General features: G+C 36.5%; 1 protein-coding gene across 7 annotated transcripts in view; it reads right to left on the bottom strand.

Moving 5' to 3' along the window:
* The window catches only part of LOC125657755 (uncharacterized), a 30,384-nt gene extending 10,034 nt beyond the window's left edge, over nt 1–20,350 (bottom strand). Inside the window, exons 1-12 of one of the 7 annotated variants that reach the window (XM_048888511.2) lie at nt 20,239–20,350; nt 18,713–19,270; nt 16,393–16,507; nt 12,751–15,418; nt 11,914–12,015; nt 10,431–10,532; nt 10,197–10,273; nt 8,866–8,901; nt 7,807–7,906; nt 5,894–5,979; nt 2,487–2,534; nt 962–1,110 (exon numbers count right to left, since the gene is read on the bottom strand). In XM_048888511.2, the coding sequence (XP_048744468.2) occupies nt 962–1,110; nt 2,487–2,534; nt 5,894–5,979; nt 7,807–7,906; nt 8,866–8,901; nt 10,197–10,273; nt 10,431–10,532; nt 11,914–12,015; nt 12,751–15,418; nt 16,393–16,507; nt 18,713–19,270; nt 20,239–20,253 (4,056 nt within the window). In that variant the 5' untranslated portion in view covers nt 20,254–20,350. The remainder of the gene's footprint in view (nt 1–961; nt 1,111–2,486; nt 2,535–5,893; nt 5,980–7,806; nt 7,907–8,865; nt 8,902–10,196; nt 10,274–10,430; nt 10,533–11,913; nt 12,016–12,750; nt 15,419–16,392; nt 16,508–18,712; nt 19,271–20,238) is intronic. The other 6 variants (XM_048888515.2, XM_048888514.2, XM_048888512.2 and 3 more) reach the window with 6 other exon arrangements.
* Nucleotides 20,351–20,691: the final 341 nt, after the last annotated feature.

Raw genomic sequence — 20,691 nt, 5'->3', positions numbered from 1 at the left:
TGTCAGTTTTCAATCTATTTTTGGTCACTGTGACCTTGACCTTTGACCTTTTTTCTCCAAAATCAATAGGGGCCTTGCTTTGCTGGTATCCAACAATATAACCAAGTTTCATTTGATTCAAATTAAAAAAATTTCAAGTTATTCTCCGGAAACTAATTTTTTTTTGGAATTTTAAATCTATTTTCAGTCACTGTGACCTTGACCTTTGACCCATTTTCTCCAAAATCAATAGGGGTCTTCCTTACCTGGTACATAACAATATCTATAAGTATCATTTGATTCGGATTTAAACTTTCTGAGTTATCATCCGGAAACCAAATATTTCTGAAATTTTCATTCTATATTTGGTCACTGTGACCTTGACCTTTGACCTTTTTTCTCCAAAATCAATAGGGGTCTTCCTTACCTGGTACCCAACAATATATCAAAGTTTCATTTGATTCGGATTTAAACTTTCTGAGTTATCATCCGGAAACCAAATATTTCTGAAATTTTCATTCTATTTTCGGTCACTGTGACCTTGACCTTTGACAATTTTTCTCCAAAATCAATAGGGGTCTTCCTTACCTGGTACCCAACAATATATCAAAGTTTCATTTGATTAGATTGTAAACGTTTCGAGTTATCATCCGGAAACCAATTGTTGATGCCCAACCGCCCGCCCGCATCACCAAACCAATAGCCGAGTTCAACTTCGTTGCAACTCGGCTAATAAACAGAAAATTCAATGCTTTGTTGTTGGATATGGAATTTATTTCATTAATAAGACATGTTTTTTTTATAAAAATTTTCACTTGTGCTTCGCACTCATGAAAATATAAAAAGAAATCCCGTCTTACTCGTGAAATAAATTCCATATCCAACTACAAAGCATTGAATATCCTCTTTATATACAACAATGTAGATATTTGTTTACAACATGCTGAACAATGTAATTTTTTTGTTTACAACTTGAACTTACAGAAACTGATTTCTCCTCAATGGTTGACAGGGCATCTTCCACCACATCTGTATTACTCCTGTTGCCATAGATACCAGAAGATTTGGGCCCATCCTGTCTGGTTCCCAGATGTTGGGACGGAATATATGGACCAACTGCATCATCCGACCCTGTGAAGTACAGCACAGACTTATAGCACAATCAAAACATGAAACAGGATATTTACCAATAGTCACGATGCTCTAAATACATAGGTCCACTTCGACATTTGTAGTAGTGTTCCGTGGACTGACAGAAGAGTCCCTATCACATATTCCATGGGAACCTTTTTTTGTGTGGTGAATATAGAATTATGGTTATGTGAAAAATGCATGTTGGTAAATTACACTTAACTATGTGATAAAGTACTTCTCACGAAAATATTCTTTTTATATTCATAACTTTGTGTTTTGCATGGAGTAGCAAAATATATTGGCATCACGAAAATTACATCTACTTGTAATGATAATCAATTCATTTTGTTGAATCAGCGTAAATGTCCACATCTGCAAGTTTCTTGTGTCAAATGTAAAACACATCATATACAAATACTGACAATAAATTCACACAGCATACTGTATCATCCAACTGACATGGTAGGACGGAACTAAGTGACGAGTCCAAAAATAGGAGTCTAACTTGAAAAAGATAATTCTAACATGAGTTATCTTCCCATTACCTGCACTTGGACAATAGAAAAAACTACTTGTCAATCTAATTCCGTTAAATCTTTAGGCTACAGAACACACAGTCTGGAAATATCTAATCAAATGTAAGCCTTTTTCATATCTAAATTGCATTTAAAACTATCTTACGGATGTGTTGATAATATATCTAATTATCATTTGGCAATATTTCAATTCAATCACATTTTACCAAGGTGTGTTTTCAAATAAATTCCCTTAGGTTGGCCTTTCGATTGATTTCAATGGTTATTGCTGATCTATAGAATTGTCCACACTAGGCATCACATACGAGGTGTCCAGTGGGAGAAATCATGTGACTTTCTAGTCTGTTATATCCGAAAAGTGAGTAATATAAGAATTCCAAGGTTCCTCGCCCTACCAAGTTAGATGAATCTGACAGTAAGTAAGACTGTCAATAAATTTAACATATCACTACAAAAGATTAATTCAGTAACTGAATTAACGCCTAATCGTTTAAGACTGTCAATAAATTTAACATATCCCTATAAAAGATGAATTCAGTATAAACTGAATTAACGCCTGATCGTGTAAGACTGTCAATAAATTTAACATATCCCTATACTGAATTAACGCCTGATCATGTAAGTATCAAATAATATGTATGGTGAATTTTTAAAAAAAGACTCCATGATTTGACAGAAGAAAAAATATATATATCTACCAGTAGAACAAATCATTACTTGTAAAAATTAGTTATGACAAATGTTCAGTTAATGTTAATGTAAAACCATGTCCTAACGAACATTACACAAACATAATTAGCAGCAGAACACACAGATGTTAGTTTCACACTCGTTTACCTCGTGCACGGGATGATCGACCGCCTCGCAGGGTGCGCCTGACAGACACTGTAAGGGGGGAGAGGTTTAGTACAGTGACAAAGTGAAAAATAAGTGTCATTATTCTTCGTTAGGTGGGAGTTTCTGCACACTACTCGACTGTACGATTTATCATGGTCATTGATATTTTGATTGTATGTTATCTGCTGTAGATGTTTCTTAATCATGCAGCTATTTTTGGGCTCTAAGTCAGAAACTTGTAGAACTTGGAATGGTCATGCCGACTGCTAAGGCCACATTAAAAAATATGTTTGTTTCCCCTCTCCCGACCCTAAATTTCAGAGGAAGGTCGGTAGATAGGTAAAAAGTTTTTTTTTAGCTAGCAGAATTTTATTTATTATGAAATTCTCATAACCATTAACAATGCCCGATACCAAACGTCGTGAAGCACATCATCCATGTTTCCTCATGAAACTCGTATAGTCAGTTCTCGCGTAAATTCTGCTTTGATTGCCACATTTTGCAATTAGGGAAGGTGTCGATATTTCGGACAGTACTTCATGTATTTTGGAAATGCTCATTATCTAACCACTAAACTTAGGCATTGGACTACATGTATACATATTGGTTGATTCGACGAACATTGGGTTTCATCAGAATTTTCTCTGCTATTTATGCCACATACTAACACTTAAATAAAGTTAGGGAGAATGTTGCAACTATGGACAATGGTGTTAGTTTTGGACACATGGTGTTATAAAATTGGTAAACTCGGTTGCTGTCTTTTATTTATGGTTCACTGACATTTTATGCTTTTGTTTTTTGCACATTATCTTAATTTATATATGATAGTGATTTTGATTATATTTTTAAATGATATCGGTAGATCTAGTTTACCAGAAAACGTTTCAACGGGACTTGATTTTGCCGATCAAACAAAATGGATGCTGACATCAACTAATCAGAGCTGAGTTACACATGTGCATATAATTAAGTGTTTTCTAGTTTGTAAATATAGCATTAGTTCAGAAATAAGTTAAATTGAGAATGCTTCTGATTGACTGTCAAAAATATCACATCCGACCGAAATATCAACACTTTCCCGTACTGAAGAACACAACTTGCACACTGGATGCCCCGAATTCTCTTGTTTCCTCGCTTCTCGTATAGACAACATTTCTCGATCTTGCAGATCACTAGTCCGAATTGCGAGCCGAATTCAATGTTAAACTCACTTGTAACTAATCAATAAAACAATCATGATTCTTGTACTTATCAATATTGATTCAAAGAAAATATCAATCCAAAATTCAATATTAAACAGAAGTCAACAATTGTAGTCAACCAAATTTTCACTGCCATTTGAGCAAACGAGTCTCGTGACTCAAAACAAAGCTCGACAGTTTGATAAAATGTTTTCAAGAGACTGTTTATGTGATGAAAGAACCCATAAAATCGATATTAGTAAGTACAAGAGAATCTTTTTATCGATTAGTTATGAGCTTAAAATTGAATTCGGCTTGTAAGTATTTGAAATCAGCCAGAGAATGCAGCCTCCAGATGGAGGCGGCGAAATTTCTAGATTTCGGACCAGAGCACCTCCTGTATTCGTATTATTATTTTTTAATTTTGGATCGAAACCAAAGAAGATATAGAAAATTTTCATCATTATAAAATACTGATCTCCACCAGAAACGACCTTGAAATTTTCTTAAAATTAAAAAAAAAACTTCACCAGAATGGCGTAATAAAAACTTATGGGTCGGTGTGAATTTTCAGACTCGGTCGGGCGAGGGGAAACAAACAATATTTTTATTTTGGCCTAACAAGAAAGTTATTGCTTACCAAACAGCACATGAATACATTATATACTTGTGTGTGCATTAGACAAACAGCACATGAATACATTATATACTTGTGTGGGCATTAGACAAACAGCACATGAATACATTATATACTTGTATGTGCATTAGACCTTCAGAACTTGGTCGGCTTAACTGTTAGGCTAGCTCACTTTAACACATATTGCTATATATTGCTGTCATTTACTAATAGAATCGACCTGACATAGACAAGACCTTACGTAGACAAGACCTTGCAGTCTTATAATGAAAGGCTTGGGCTTTATATGTATTAGTAACTGACAGGGAGATGAATAAGCAGATTACACCTTCAATAGGAAGCTGTAAGTGTTCTTATACTGACACAATCTAAATCTGAACAACCATGACAACATAAATGTAATAATGCGATCAAGTGACATAATAGTGTGATGAGGTCAGGATTGACCCCCCTCCCTCCCCCGATTTCAATCTGTACATAAGTGTAGACATAAGTGTAAAAAAGTTAATGTTCAGTCATACATCGGCATCATACAGTGAGCAGAGTGGAGGTAGTATAGTGCTACCATAACATCGTATCTAGCAGAGGTTCCTGTATGTGGAGGTAGTATAGTGCTAACATAAGATCGTATCTAGCAGAGGTTCCTGTATGTGGAGGTAGTATAGTGCTATCATAAGATCGTATCTAGCAGAGGTTCCTGTATGTAGAGGTAGTATAGTGCCATCATAAGATCGTATCTAGCAGAGGTTTCTGTATGTGGAGGTAGTATAGTGCCATCATAAGATCGTATCTAGCAGAGGTTCCTGTATGTGGAGGTAGTATAGTGCCATCATAAGATTGTATCTAGCAGAGGTTCCTGTATGTGGAGGTAGTATAGTGCTAACATAAGATCGTATCTAGCAGGGGTTCCTGTATGTGGAGGTAGTATAGTGCTATCATAAGATCGTATCTAGCAGAGGTTCCTGTATGTGGAGGTAGTATAGTGCTATCATAAGATCGTATCTAGCAGAGGTTCCTGTATGTGGAGGTAGTATAGTGCTAACATAAGATCGTATCTAGCAGAGGTTCCTGTATGTGGAGGTAGTATAGTGCTATCATAAGATCGTATCTAGCAGAGGTTCCTGTATGTGGAGGTAGTATAGTGCTAACATAAGATCATATCTAGCAGAGATTCCTGTATGTGGAGGTAGTATAGTGCTATCATAAGATCGTATCTAGCAGAGATTCCTGTATGTGGAGGTAGTATAGTGCTATCATAAGATCATATCTAGCAGAGATTCCTGTATGTGAACGTGAGCTCTCAAGTCTAAAACTTTGTTTACTCAGTACACACGTACAGTATGTAGTCATGTGTCTGCATTTAACTGGCCATGCATAAAGTGTATCAGATTAACTGTATATCATGTAGCAACACAACAGGCAAAGAAATGTGGTCAGAGATGTACAGCCTCAGTGAGAGGAAAACTGTGATGTGTTGCCATGCTATTGATAAGAAAGCATCACAAGATAGAATATCCAAGCATTTATTTTAAAAGTTTAGGATGATGTAAGCTGAGGTCGTCGTGCCTTGCTGACCTTTGACCTACCTGTGTGTGTACTCTCCACGGTGGTGATGCTGTCTGCTACAGAGTCGTCTGTTTCTGTGTAGTAAACCTCTCGACTTCCAGCCGGTCTGTCAAACACAAATTTCTTATCCTTTTATTTTTAATAAAAATATTTTGTTCAAAATGTTTAAAATGTGATATATAAATTCAAAGTTAACATTACAAGGAAAATTGTAACTGAACAAAAGGATTTATTACTTTCATGTAAAATACTCAAATCTGATTGATAGAGAAGCATTTGAAAAAACATAATATTACCCTGTGAGAACAGAAAGCATGCACCCCAGGGTGATAGTATTTAACAACAGGTAACATTACTTGACAACGGGTGATATTATCAAAATTATCAAATGCGTCAAATTTATGTGCGTATGGTTCGCCGTTAATTGTTTAAGACGACATCATTTGCGCGTTTGTAATAAACTTGAATACCCTCATTGAGATACAAAACATCGCATAATAGTGTTTGATCAAATGTCAACAGATGCAAGTTTATCTGCTTTGTTGTTTATATAGCATTCAGTATGATAAAACAAATATTGCATGTAATTGAGGGTAATATTGAAAATTTTCACCCCTCGAGAAACCACTGTCTATCTTGGTTATGCCTCGATTGATGTCAATGGTTATCTCAGGATGAAAATTTTCACGTTACCCTTAACTGCATGCAATATTTATATAATGTGACCCTGTTTGTGAGCTTACTGATCAAGAGAAAGATATCCAGTAGATATGGATATTTTTAGATTTTATTTTTGCAAGATTTTCATACTCCATTGTCTTTACATACATTTATCTCAGGCTCTAAGTAGGACTTAAACATTCACAAAGCAACTTTATATTATATCAATTTTCTATATTGAGTTGAATTTCCAGATGTGATATTTTGCAAACTCACTGTACTAAATAAAATGCTCATGTATAAAACTGGATCTCAAGTTGTACATGTATATGACATTATGTTAATACGGACCTGTATTGTATACGACATTATGTTAATATGGACCTGTATTGTATACGACATTATGTTAATACAGACCTGTATTGTATACGACATTATGTTAATATGGACCTGTATTGTATACGACATGTTGTTAATATGGACCTGTATTGTATACGACATTATGTTAATACAGACCTGTATTGTATACGATATTATGTTAATACAGACCTGTATTGTATACGACATTATGTTAATATGGACCTGTATTGTATACGACATTATGTTAATATGGACCTGTATTGTATATGACATTATGTTAATACAGACCTGTATTGTATATGACATTATGTTAATATGGACCTGTATTGTATATGACATTATGTTAATACAGACCTGTATTGTATACGACATTATGTTAATATGGACCTGTATTGTATACGACATTGTTAATACAGACCTGTATTGTATACGACATTATGTTAATATGGACCTGTATTGTATACAACATTATGTTAATACAGACCTGTATTGTATACGATATTATGTTAATACAGACCTGTATTGTATACGATATTATGTTAATACAGACCTGTATTGTATACGATATTATGTTAATACAGACCTGTATTGTATACGATATTATGTTAATACAGACCTGTATTGTATACGATATTATGTTAATATGGACCTGTATTGTATACGATATTATGTTAATACAGACCTGTATTGTATACGACATTATGTTAATATGGACCTGTATTGTATATGACATTATGTTAATACAGACCTGTATTGTATATGACATTATGTTAATACAGACCTGTATTGTATACGACATTATGTTAATATGGACCTGTATTGTATATGACATTATGTTAATATGGACCTGTATTGTATACGACATTATGTTAATATGGACCTGTATTGTATACGATATTATGTTAATACAGACCTGTAGGGCCTCAGCTTGGGTCCCTCTCTACGACGGGACATGCTGGAACTACTGATGTCAGAATCACCAGGGGACATAACTCCACTGCCGGGGCTGGTATCTACAAATATAAACAGAAAATATACAACACCAGAAAATATACAACAACAGAAAATATACAACACCAGAAAATATACAACACCAGAAATAATCAGTGAATTTACAAAGTGCTTACCTGCACTTCAATATAGATTTGACATATTAGATATATTTGCTGTAAAATGTTTCATGAAGATTTACAGATAGCCATTAGTATAACATTGCCCTATTTCATTATTTAACTTGTTGCACTAAAAAAACTGAAAAAAGCATTTCTTACAAATTATATAAATAATAAATTTACTTCAATGTTACAAAGCACAAAGAAAATTAAGTTTCCATTTCCATGTTCTAATTATAATTAGCACAACATGAGTCTATCTGAGTGTTGTCTGAATTAGTACACTAATCATTGCCAAAAGCAGACAATCACAAATTCTGTTGATTAATATCTGTAGACATCTGCAACTGTCGGTGAATTCAAACAACAACAAAAACATTAAAATCAGTGAGGCTATCCCACAATCCTTAGCTTTTGTCTAGTTTTCTTCTGGTTTTTACATCATTATTTGGACTTCTTACTTCTTTTGCCAGAATTCAAAGTAAAATTCACCCAAAATCAGTTAGAATCATTTTGATGTTAAGAAGAATATGCTTTTATACATATGCAGTCCAGATTGGATAATCCGAACACTTTGGTACAAGACAAAATCGCCCAAATCAATGAGGTGTCTGGATAACTGAATCACACCTATCTATTAAACAAATAAGTAACATGAAAAGAAATATGGTACAGGAACTGCATTATCAAGATTGTTGTCATTATCTAAACAAAGCATGAAGGTCAAAATAGTGAATTGATCAATCTATAATCAATCTATAAGAAGAAAACTAGACATTGGCTGTAATTAATCAACGCTGTGATTAAAATCCAAATTACATGCTGCAAAGTGACAGATCAGGAGTCCAAACACAAAATACCTTTTAAGTTAGGTTTGTACGGCTTTCTTCTACCAACTGATAAAATATTGTACAAGTTTCATTTTCTTTTAAATTTGCAGAAATTGTCAATACATGGTAATAAAACTCATCAGAAGGCCCATGGGCCATGGCACTCACCTGAGTCACCTAACCTTGCTCATACTGAGATGTATCTCATAAGATTGTATTACACAAACAGTGACCCAAAAAGTCCAGAACAGCCACTGCACTACTGCATACAATTTTCAGGATGCTTGCATTCATCTGAACAAATTGCAAACTATTGGAAAGATCCTTAAAAAAATTCTGAAACGAAATTTTTGGGTCTCCACTGATTTAGTGGTTCTTCAGAGGAAGATTTCCAAATGACCACAAACCCTCTTTTATATTTCCAAATTACCTCCCCTTGAGAGGGACACGATTCTTCAATGACCATACTAAAAATTATTTTCAGTCTAGGATTCTTTGTGCCATGTTTAGTTAGTTCATTGCTTCAGGAGACGAGGTTAAAAAACTGTGGTAATTTAACGACATTGGCAAGAGGTAGATGACAGACTTTTGATCGGAAAAAATCACTTAAGTTTATATCTCAAACGAACAAATACAAATTCCAAATAAACCACCGTGAGGGTTTTTCCTATTTTCCAAAACTGATGAGTGTAGTATATGTTATGTTTGTGTTAAAGATAGCTGAACAGAGGGTCAATGAGTAAACAACCTCTGATCTGACTTGACAACTTCTATCAGAGAAAGTTCTATCAAACTCTCAGAAACTCAAATTACGGGTGATTCTTGAAGAGTCAAATCCCTGTTCCTGCCGTTTTCCTTATTAAACTATTCATGTTTAAATTTCCAAAACTCCTGACTTCTCAGAAGTAAAATACAATTTCCTTTATGAGTATTCCTGTAAATTTCACTTGTGATGATCGGAGTGCTATTTGTTTTTATCAGTGTTTCCTAAGTACGGATATGTGACTTTAACCTGGGAAATCAAAACAGCTTGTGTAGTGAATGTCCTCCATGTAAATTGATGGAAACAAATAACTTGCTGTGAATCATAGTCTTAGAATTGGAAATGTTTATATGCATGCCATGAAAATTATTATGCAATAATATCTGGACCCTTGAAAACTCGGACTATCAAAATTTTCCATAACTCTGTGAATTTTGAGCTTTCGAGAGTCATCTGTAATTGAAAATTGAAATGTGACATTAAAAGAGTGGAAATGGATTGCATGATATCAGTATGGGTCCATCACGCTAATGGGGAAAATCTGTCCTGATAGATCACTGAAGTATCCTCAGGTAACCAAACGTGCACAAGCTTTTACCTGGTGGTGTGCTGTCAAAGTTCCCCTCTGCTCTCTTGCTTGAGGAGAAATCCTTTGGCCTAGCTCCCCCTGTACCACTGAAAAGGTCAAAGGTCATAAATATATAAGGTTACAAAACATCAGCAATAGATTCTAATGGCTAACTTCAAATAATAAAAACAATGATGAACATGTTGAAAATGTGGAGTTATTCTTTATCTAGTCAGAGGTAAGTGTGTGTTGTGAATACTGTACCTTGCTGAAGTTTGAGGTCGTGACCTGTCCCTGCCAATCTGAAGGTCGCTGCTGGGGAAGACAGATGGACTGTCCTCTGATTTACTCCTGGTATGGCCTTCCCTTTTTTGAGAAAAACAATGAAGAGGTTCAAAATCCATTTTCTCATTTGAACACATAGTCTAAGAATACTACATTTGTTTACGTAATTCTAAAAAGATAATTAGAAATTCAAATATTACTTAGAGGTCATACACAACTTTTCTCAATGATATATAATTTTTCATGACATTTCGGGTACAATTCACTTGCATCCTATCTTGTTTCTACCAACAAAAAAAAACTTGGTGTATAGCACCCCAGGTTTGTTTAAAACTACATGTAATTAAGAGTTAGCATATTTTGATAATTTCTGATTGTGGCAAGTAAAACTGTAAGGTAAACTCTTATGATTACAGAGGGTTGTAAATATGGACATTACTAAAGCTATTGTAGCAGGGGAGAAAAATCTTTGGATCAATCGGAGCCTTGCATTTCTAGCACTGAGCTAACCAGACCGATATATAGAGTATGGTGATATTACTGCAATATAAAATTTAAACCTATTTTGGAAATCATACAAGAACTCTTCACATCGAGGTGATGAAAAAATAGTTTTCAAAATGAATCGCAAAAATGAAAGATGAAGATTACGAACAGTGATCAATCTCATAACTCCTATAAGCAATACAAAATAGAGAGTTGGGCAAACACGGACTTCTGGACACACCAGAGGTGGGATCAGACAAACACGGACTTCTGGACACACCAGAGGTGGGATCAGACAAACACGGACTTCTGGACACACCAGAGGTGGGATCAGACAAACACGGACTTCTGGACAAACCAGAGGTGGGATCAGACAAACACGGACTTCTGGACACACCAGAGGTGGGATCAGACAAACACGGACTTCTGGACACACCAGAGGTGGGATCAGGTGTCTAGGTCGTGTTTGACCGACATTTTTTAAGTCATTATATTATGAAATTCTTACAAAATCATACATTTCAAAAAGGCACAAAGTAAACAAGGTAAACGTTTATTTCCTTCAACATCAGAAATAACTGATTACAGACTTATTGCATTCTTTACTGGAGATAATCCTCCTTAAACATTAGAAATGTGTGATATTAGACTTATTGTGTTCTTAACTAGAAATAATCAATGCTGCACAGAAGATATAAGACTTAGAACACACATCAGCAAGGAGCAAATGACAAGGACAACAGCTGGCCTGTCAACAAACAACAGCAGAGAGAGTTCACTGACTGTGTTACGGTGTTTGTGAAATTGTCATATTTACCTGGATTTTTAGGCAAAACCTTTCTGGGACCAATGAAATAAACCGCAGTCCTCATCATTTTATTAAACATTGCTCTCTATCATACGTTCAAGGATTGTATATATTTATATATACATATGACCCAAAGAATTTTTTAATTTTCACAAACACTTTTGTTACCTGGTTCCCCTTCCCTCAGGGGAGAGATCTCTTGGGTCGCTATACCGACGAGGCCTTAACTCTACGGGGGTCGTATCCAAAGAGTTAAGGAAAAACCTCTGGCTGTAAAGTGAAGTGCATGCGGCCACGTTAGCAGGTGTACAAAACAGTAACATCATGCAAGCAACAAACAACTGTGAAATGAATATTGTACATGTAACATAAATGTGGACAAGTACATGTGGTGAAAACTCATCTGATTAAGATGAGGGGGGAAAAACAGCAGGTTGAAATAATGTACAGCAAATTTGCTGATTTGTAATTATTGCTTTTCTTGATGAAATATATTGGCAATACAAGGAAATACCTTACTACAGGGTTATCCTGTGAATTTCCACGACAGTTCCACATTTACAAAAAGTACTATAAGAGTACTACAGAAGCTGTTAATCAGTGTACCGTGGTCAGGTCAAATCAAGTGAACACTAAATATTTTTTTTTTTTTTTTTTTTATAAATATCAGTTTATCCATAAAAGTTGAACACTGATACACAGCTCTAAATGACTAGCAAGCACCTTCCCGAAAGCTGATAATTAGCATACAGTCATTATATACAGGTAGTTATATTTACATGACCATTTACAGGGTCAATTTGACAGTTTTAATATTGTCAGTATCTGTGAATAAATGTGAAATGTATTGTCATTTTTAGCTGTAGAATATGAATTGCTTAGTAGCATATATAATTCTCCTTCTCTCATCTCTTTCTAAACGTGCAATGGCCCCCATGAGACGGATGTTTTACAAAACAAGTAACGTATAACAGTAAAATGAGTGAACATGCACGGGACGCTTACTTTGACAATGGATCAACTTCCCGCCTACTTCTGTCTTCACTGGGTTGCTTCCCTTTATCTGCCTCGGATCGTCTCTCCTGCTTTTCCTCGGGTGGCCATGCCTCGCGGGATTCTCCTTTCTCATCTTTCTCCATTCCATACACAGTGTAACACTCCAAAACATTCCGGTATGGTGTCCTGAGCTCAATACTGTGATTAAATGTCTGGTCAGACATTTTCTGCAGCTGAGAGGACAGAAAAGTCTGGGCATTTCCCAAAGCATTGAAAGGTATCCCGGTCTTTAATGACACTTCTGATATGCCCGTCTTGTCCGGGTGTCCAAAGTCCAGAGAACTCAACGCTGACCACTCCAGCTGTTTTCTGATGTCTTTATCGTTTGGATTAAAGCTGCTGTCAGCAGAACGGAGATTGTATCCATCGTAACTGGAATCTAACTTTGGCAGTTCCGCCATCTTCTGAATCAACTTTCGCTCTTCTTTCACAACTTTCTCCAGAATTCCAGTTGCCTGCTTCTGTGGAGGTTCCCTGGTCAGGATTTCGAAGACTCTGTTAGCTAGTCCAGTTGTATCCTCCTCAAACTGAGGCTCCATGGGAGGTGGCCCGCTCTTTTTCTGGTATCTTGCTATGATCTCTTCCACATCAGGTGCCACATTACCTATACGGATTTCATCAATCTCCACCTCCAGCTGATCTGAAACAACATCTGAGGAATCGCCACCTTTCTCTGAGCTGTCATCCTTGGACCTCTGACTGGATTTTCCGGATGACTCGAAGCTCTTATCTGCTGTACCTGGACTCGCCTCCAATGTCTCAGTATCTGATTTCGCTGTCCCAAGAAATCTACCACTGTCATCATATCCTAGGTCTGCTCCGTGATCCCACAACAGCTTCTTACCACCACTCTGGGCACTCTCAGCCTCCGACACGAATGATTTCTCACTGAATTTGAGACTATCCCCTAGTGCTTCCTTTTCTCCGGTGACATCCAGAGACGTATCCGGATTGAGGTGGACAGGCAGGCTGTTCTGGATCTCCTGTAGATCTTTCTGCAGAAGTGAGTAATCCAGGGCTGATGGCTCCACTTTTCTGGGAACCTGCTTCTTTTCCACATAAGATGTCCTCTGTAAAATCTCCTTCACTTTGCGGTCCAGGGAATCTTCTGATTTCTGGCTATCCTCAGACCCATGCCTGGAATGTCCATCCACTGCAATATTCTCCTTTCTGCTGCCTGGTTCCACCATAGAATTGGTTTCGATGGGGATCGGTTTAAATGTCTGACTGCTTGGTTCACTGGCAGCAGACACATCATCATTGGGTTTATTAGCAGACAGATTTTCTGTTCGAGCCAGAAGCTTAGCAACTTCTTCCCCAAGTGAGGACCTCAGACTTACATCCGACGCCATTGACTTAGCTGACCTGGTTAAATCTTCCTGAGCTGAATTCCCCATGGTTGGACTGGGTGTGGACAGCCCTGTGTACTGAGAGCGGACAGGAGAGAACTTGTACTTGGGAAAGTCCTCTCGATCAGTCAGTCCTAATGCCTCTTTGTTATAAAGACTCTGGTGTAGAGAAGAACCCAATTCATTGGCACTATTCAATAACTTTGACATTCTTTGAGACAATGCATCTTCATTCAAATTTTGAGACAGTCCCCTATCTGATATCTCCTTTGGTTCTGTTGGTCTAACTTCCTGTGACTTCGACCCAGAATCTGATGGCCTTCCCACAGGTAAATCCCGGCTCTGTAGGTAGCCCAGTAATTTCTTTCTTTCATCCACAGGCAGATACTCTCCAGAATCCGTCGGTCTGCTGTCTGAGCTCTGCCGTGACACAGCTTCCCGGACAGGGTCGGGAGATGCCGTCCTTTGAGCATAGACACAATCCTCAGACAAACTTCCCAGTGGCTCTAGACGTGAATCTGACTTTTGTGACATCTGCGACTTTGATGTCGACACTTCGTAGCTGCTGGGTACAAATGGATAAGATCCGTACCTTTGAAGGTCAGAGTTACTTGACCCCATAGAAGGTCGGACAATGGAATCTCTCTCAGATGTAGGAATCCTCTCTGGAAGGTTGCCTTGAGAGTCTTTAGTGTGTGATGAGTACAGTAGATAGGAAGCCGATGGTAGGAGGTGAGTCGTCTCCTCTTCCTTGGAGGATTTTACACTTCCATTCCCCGAGTCCGTAGACTTTGCACTGGGACTTGATGGCGAGTGCCTCTTCACAGCAGAATTATTTGTTGACAGTTGCTGTGCATAAATTTCATCAAGTTTGTCTCCCCTGTTTGTAGAATCAAAGTCTTTCATCTGAGCTGTGGAGGTAACGATTGCAGAGACAGGAATTCCTTCACTAACGTTTGACCGAGGCGTGTGGTTGGTGTCGGATTCTGTAGCATACGGATTCCAGTCACAATCCGACATTCCCGTGGCTGACTCTGGATATCTCGCATACACAGCACCGGACACGTGGCCGTGGTTATCCCCGTCAGACAGGCTATCGCTTTCACCGCATGCTCCAGGGTATTTGGATGGGGAGAAGTTCCCCGATATGAAGTCTTTGGATACCTCTGAAATAGCTGAGGTCAGGAACTCCTCTGGGGCACTGTTGTGGGGTGAGTCATCCTCTGAGTGGTCTCCACCGATTGCGTACTGAGACAGACTAAGGTTACCTGTCAACAACACAATGCAACACAGATCATAATCACAGGGGTCACCATATATCTGCAGCTCAAACTGCATACAAAAATTATTGAAAATAAATGTATATTTAATGGCAACTTTTCTAAAATCATTTCATCCATGATTAATGCATTCTTCATTTGATATTGTAAAGCTGAGCTAACACTCGATGCAAGTTAAATAACTTTTTACTACATCGCCTTACATTTTTAACTTCATACATACATGTATGCAGAACAGCACAAGGCAAACGGAATCCACTTAGACACTTAAGCATACTCCATCCAGAAACCTAAGTATATTCCACCCAGGCACCTAAACATACTCCACCCAGGCACCTAAACATATTCCACCCAGGCACCTAAACATAGTCCACCCAGGCACCTAAACATACTCCACCCAGGCACCTAAACATATTCCACCCAGGCACCTAAACATAGTCCACCCAGGCACCTAAACATAGTCCACTCAGGCACCTAAACATATTCCACCCATGCACCTAAACATATTCCACCCAGACACCTAAACATATTCCACCCAAGCACCTAAACATAGTCCACCCAGGCACCTAAACATAGTCCACCCAGGCACCTAAACATAGTCCACCCAGGCACCTAAACATAACCCACTCAGGTTCTTTAACTTCTTTTGTTCAGTTACTGAGAAATAATTTTATAAATTGACTTATTTATGCTGGTATACACATACATGTATATAAAATATCAAAAGTTGAGATAACAAGATATGTATTGAACTGGCTGATCATGGAATCGTCACATTTCTGATACAACATGTGTAACACAATACAATACAGTGTCAACCAGGTGAATCCCCCCCCCCTCCTCATTACAATATCAATGTTGAACCGTGACATGAATATCAAACCAACATGCCCTTCTGTCTTCACTTACTGCTTACTGGAAGCCCCTAATTAAATTTTACAAGATGAAAGAAAACAACTTACCTTCCGAAGTTTCTGTTGTTTCAGATTTCCATCCGGATCCTTCATCTGATGATAATCCGCGGAGCGGAGAAGCCTGACAGGAGTCCACATGGTGACTGTCATTGGTGGAGCCCGTCTGGAAATATTAACGAAAAACATACTGATTTGGTGAAGCCGGTGTGGAAATGTTAACGATCTTTATACAACATGATAAACATACTAATTTGGTGGAGCCGGTGTGGGAATATTAATGACCTTTATACAACATGATAAACATACTAATTTGGTGGAGCCGGTGTGGGAATATTAATGACCTTTATACAACATGATAAACATACTAATTTGGTGGAGCCGGTGTGGAAATGTTAACAATCTTTATACAACATGATAAACATACTAATTTGGTGGAGTTGGTGTGGGAATATTAATGACCTTTATACAACATGATAAACATACTAATTTGGTGGAGCCGGTGTGGTAATGTTAACGATCTTTATACAACATGATAAACATACATGATACATGTACTAATTTGGTGGGGTCAGTGTAATGTTAACAATCTTTATACAACATGATAAACATTCTAATTTGATGGAGCCGGTGTGGTAATGTTAACGATCTTTATACAACATGATAAACATACTGATTTGATGGAGCCCGTGTGGAAATATCAACAATCTTTATACAACATGATAAACATACTGATTTGATGGAGCCTGTGTGGAAATGTTAACAATCTTTATACAACATGATAAACATACTGATTTGGTGGAGCCGGTGTGGTAATGTTAACAATCTTTATACAACATGATACATGTACTAATTTGGTGGAGCCGGTGTGGTAATGTTAACAATCTTTATACAACATGATAAACATATTAATTTGGTGGAGCCGGTGTGGGAATATTAACGATCTTTATACAACATGATAAACATACTAATTTGGTGGAGCCGGTGTGGAAATGTTAACAATCTTTATACAACATGATAAACATACTAATTTGGTGGAGCCGGTGTGGAAATGTTAACGATCTTTATACAACATGATAAACATACTAATTTGGTGGAGCCGGTGTGGTAATGTTAACAATCTTTATACAACATGATAAACATACATGATACATGTACTAATTTGGTGGAGCAGGTGTGGGAATATTAATGACCTTTATACAACATGATAAAACATACTAATTTGGTGGAGCCGGTGTGGGAATATTAACGATCTTTATACAACATGATAAACATATTAATTTGGTGGAGCCGATGTGGAAATATTAACGATCTTTATACAACATGATAAACATACATGATACATGTACTAATTTGGTGGAGCAGGTGTGGGAATATTAATGACCTTTATACAACATGAAAAACATACTAATTTGGTGGAGTCAGTGTGGGAATATTAACGATCTTTATACAACATGATAAACATACTGATTTGGTGGAGCCGGTGTGGGAATGTTAACGATCTTTATACAACATGATAAACATACTAATTTGGTGGAGCCGGTGTGGAAATGTTAATGATCTTTATACAACATGATAAACATACTAAAGCAATAGTAGTTAATTATTTAGGAGATTAAAATTTTACCATTTTCTTACTACAAAAATTGTCCAAATGTCTATGGTTATATTTGTAGCATTTTTGAATTTCATTTTATCATGCACTGATATATATATATATATATATATATATATATATATATATGTGTGTGTTTTATGCAAATGAGGTTGTTATAGTTTTGTTTTTGTAAATTTACATTCTCATACACAATAACCCTTTTTTGTTATAGTTCTAAATAAAGATACATCAATTAAAAATATTTCTAGACAGGATACACTTTGTATTTAAACATAAAACCCACCTCTGAAAATCTTTTTTCAAACACACTATTTATTTATATCTAGCATGTCTAGAATGAGAAGAATGCACGCTCATTTGTAGGACTAAAAATAAACACTTGTCATCAGCCAAGAAACCTGGGATGTGTGGAAGTAAGACCATCAAGATTTCTAAAGCGTATTTCAAAAGAATTCAACACTTGGCATAGGTTAATGATAAATTAATTTAGAGTGCATGTACAAAAAAGAAGTAAACTTTGGTGCCATGTTGATAGTTGAGTCATGTAATATGTAAACATAAACAGGGCTTGTGTCTTGTTTTGAAAATTAAGTTTTGATGTCTCAAATGCATCTTTGCATCAGTCTTTGAAATTTAGGTTTGTTGCTATGTTTTACATGTATCAAGTACATTCATATTATTAATGATATACATAATTTATTAATTTTTTTTTTACCCAAATCGTGTCCATGTCCCTTAAAGTTTCACACTTACTTGATTCATTGCCCCAGAATCTACAGATGACCTTCCATTGTTTTCCATATTGTTTGTTGTATATATCACATTGACTTCATTACCATGACAACTGTCTGTACCCTTAACAGATTCCAATCCCTCGGGGAGTTCACGCAAGGCGCTACTTTCGCTATCAAGAGAAAACTGTAGCAGCGATGCTGAGTCTAATCCTGATATAGATATCTGTGAAAGCTGGTCAGAATGGGCAGATAACGAATTCCTGGCTGATAAATTGAAATGATGAATTGTATGTGTAGTTTTCTTTGGATTCAGATTCAACCGAGGTACAGGGCTTGGATTTACTGTCGGGTAGTAATTCAGTCTGTTAATTTCCCTCGGTCTCGAGGTCTGCTGGGTTAAACTGGACACAGAGGTCTGCTGGGTTAAACTGGACAGAGAGGTCTGTTGGGTTAAACTGGACAGAGAGGTCTGCTGGGTTAAACTGGACACAGAGATCTGACCTTCTGCAGATCTCGTGAGAAGCTCCGACTCCGAGTCCTCCTCAATGCCTGGATCACAGGGAAGTGAAAACCAAACCTACAAAGAAGGATGAGACATTCAGTAAATACTGAAAACACTGTAAAATATTTCAACAATTCTTTAATGCCATTCACCTACATCAGAATCCATTCTCATTGTGTCATTCAGATCGGTAATCTTAATACTGAGAAACTCAGGGTCCCATTTTACAGAGGGTCTTTTATGATTTCAGTCCAAAAATGTCCCATATATGCAATTTAAATCGATAATGTTTTTCAAATGTGGCACATTTTTAAGAAATGATTTTTATAAATAGATTTCCATGACAAGCAAATACTGCTGTCTGAAGACCATGTATCTTTATATTGATTCTTAATACTAAAATTCATATACACAATCTAATTTATATGAAATGTGGTTTTTGGTACGGATTTGAAATGAGTATGACTGATGAATTGAACTGTGATTTGTTTTTTGCTTTAAAACTTAATTTGCATTAAAGCAAAAATCAAATTACATTTCAATTCATCGTGCAAAACCATCCATTTCACAATAAACCTTATTTATCTTCAGTATCGAGTACCCAATACTTCACACATTAAATAATAGATGTAATGATAGAGATTTCCAATTCAGCTTAATCCTGCAATGTGGTAGATATTATATACGTTAGTGTAAAAACAATGTCTACATAGATCTACAAGTAAATACATGCTACTTAAATCAAATTTACAAATATTTTTTCAACGCAGCATATTGGAATGCCAGCATTCTGGCAAATTCCGATATACGAACATGTAAAAGACAAATTTCATAATTTTGGTTCATTTTAACAAACCTAGAGGAAAATAATGTCCTCTCCACTACGAATACATATTCTGTAAACTAACAACTGACAGCGGGCAACACGTTCAAACATGTAAACAATATCGATTTTGATTGGAGAGCTTTGCATTTCATGCACAATGAATTCCACAGATTTGATCATTGTATGTATAGAGCATGTTCAAATAATATATATACACCTGTTTGTTGGCCATGATTTAGGAATATGACAGTCTTAATATTTGTTTCTTCTAACTTTCTATTTGTTTTCAAAAAATGGCGGCCATGTTTAATCTCGCGGTATTTCCTTAATAAATGAGATTGGCTTGTTTAGGGATAGTATCAAAATCCAAATTTTTACCAATCGATTCAAGAACTTGAAATTCGAAAGATTCCTTCATGGCATTAGAAAACAACTCATTTTCAATCAAACAATTATTGGTCATGCAATATTTTTCAAATTATGACAAATTCTAAAAATGGTGTTTTTAAATTCATTCAAATGTGAGGAAAAATTAAGAATTTGATCAAAGGATATGGCTATGCTCGAAATGTTCAAAGAGACTTTTGACTGTCTTCAGTGATGTTCTATTTTACTGTTATGATTTTATTGGGGGGGGGGATGGGTATACTAGGAAATTTTTATATCAATA

This window comes from Ostrea edulis, chromosome 9, assembly GCF_947568905.1.
Source record: "Ostrea edulis chromosome 9, xbOstEdul1.1, whole genome shotgun sequence".
Lineage (NCBI taxonomy): Eukaryota > Metazoa > Mollusca > Bivalvia > Ostreida > Ostreidae > Ostrea > Ostrea edulis.
This window is presented reverse-complemented; position numbering and strand designations above follow the sequence as displayed.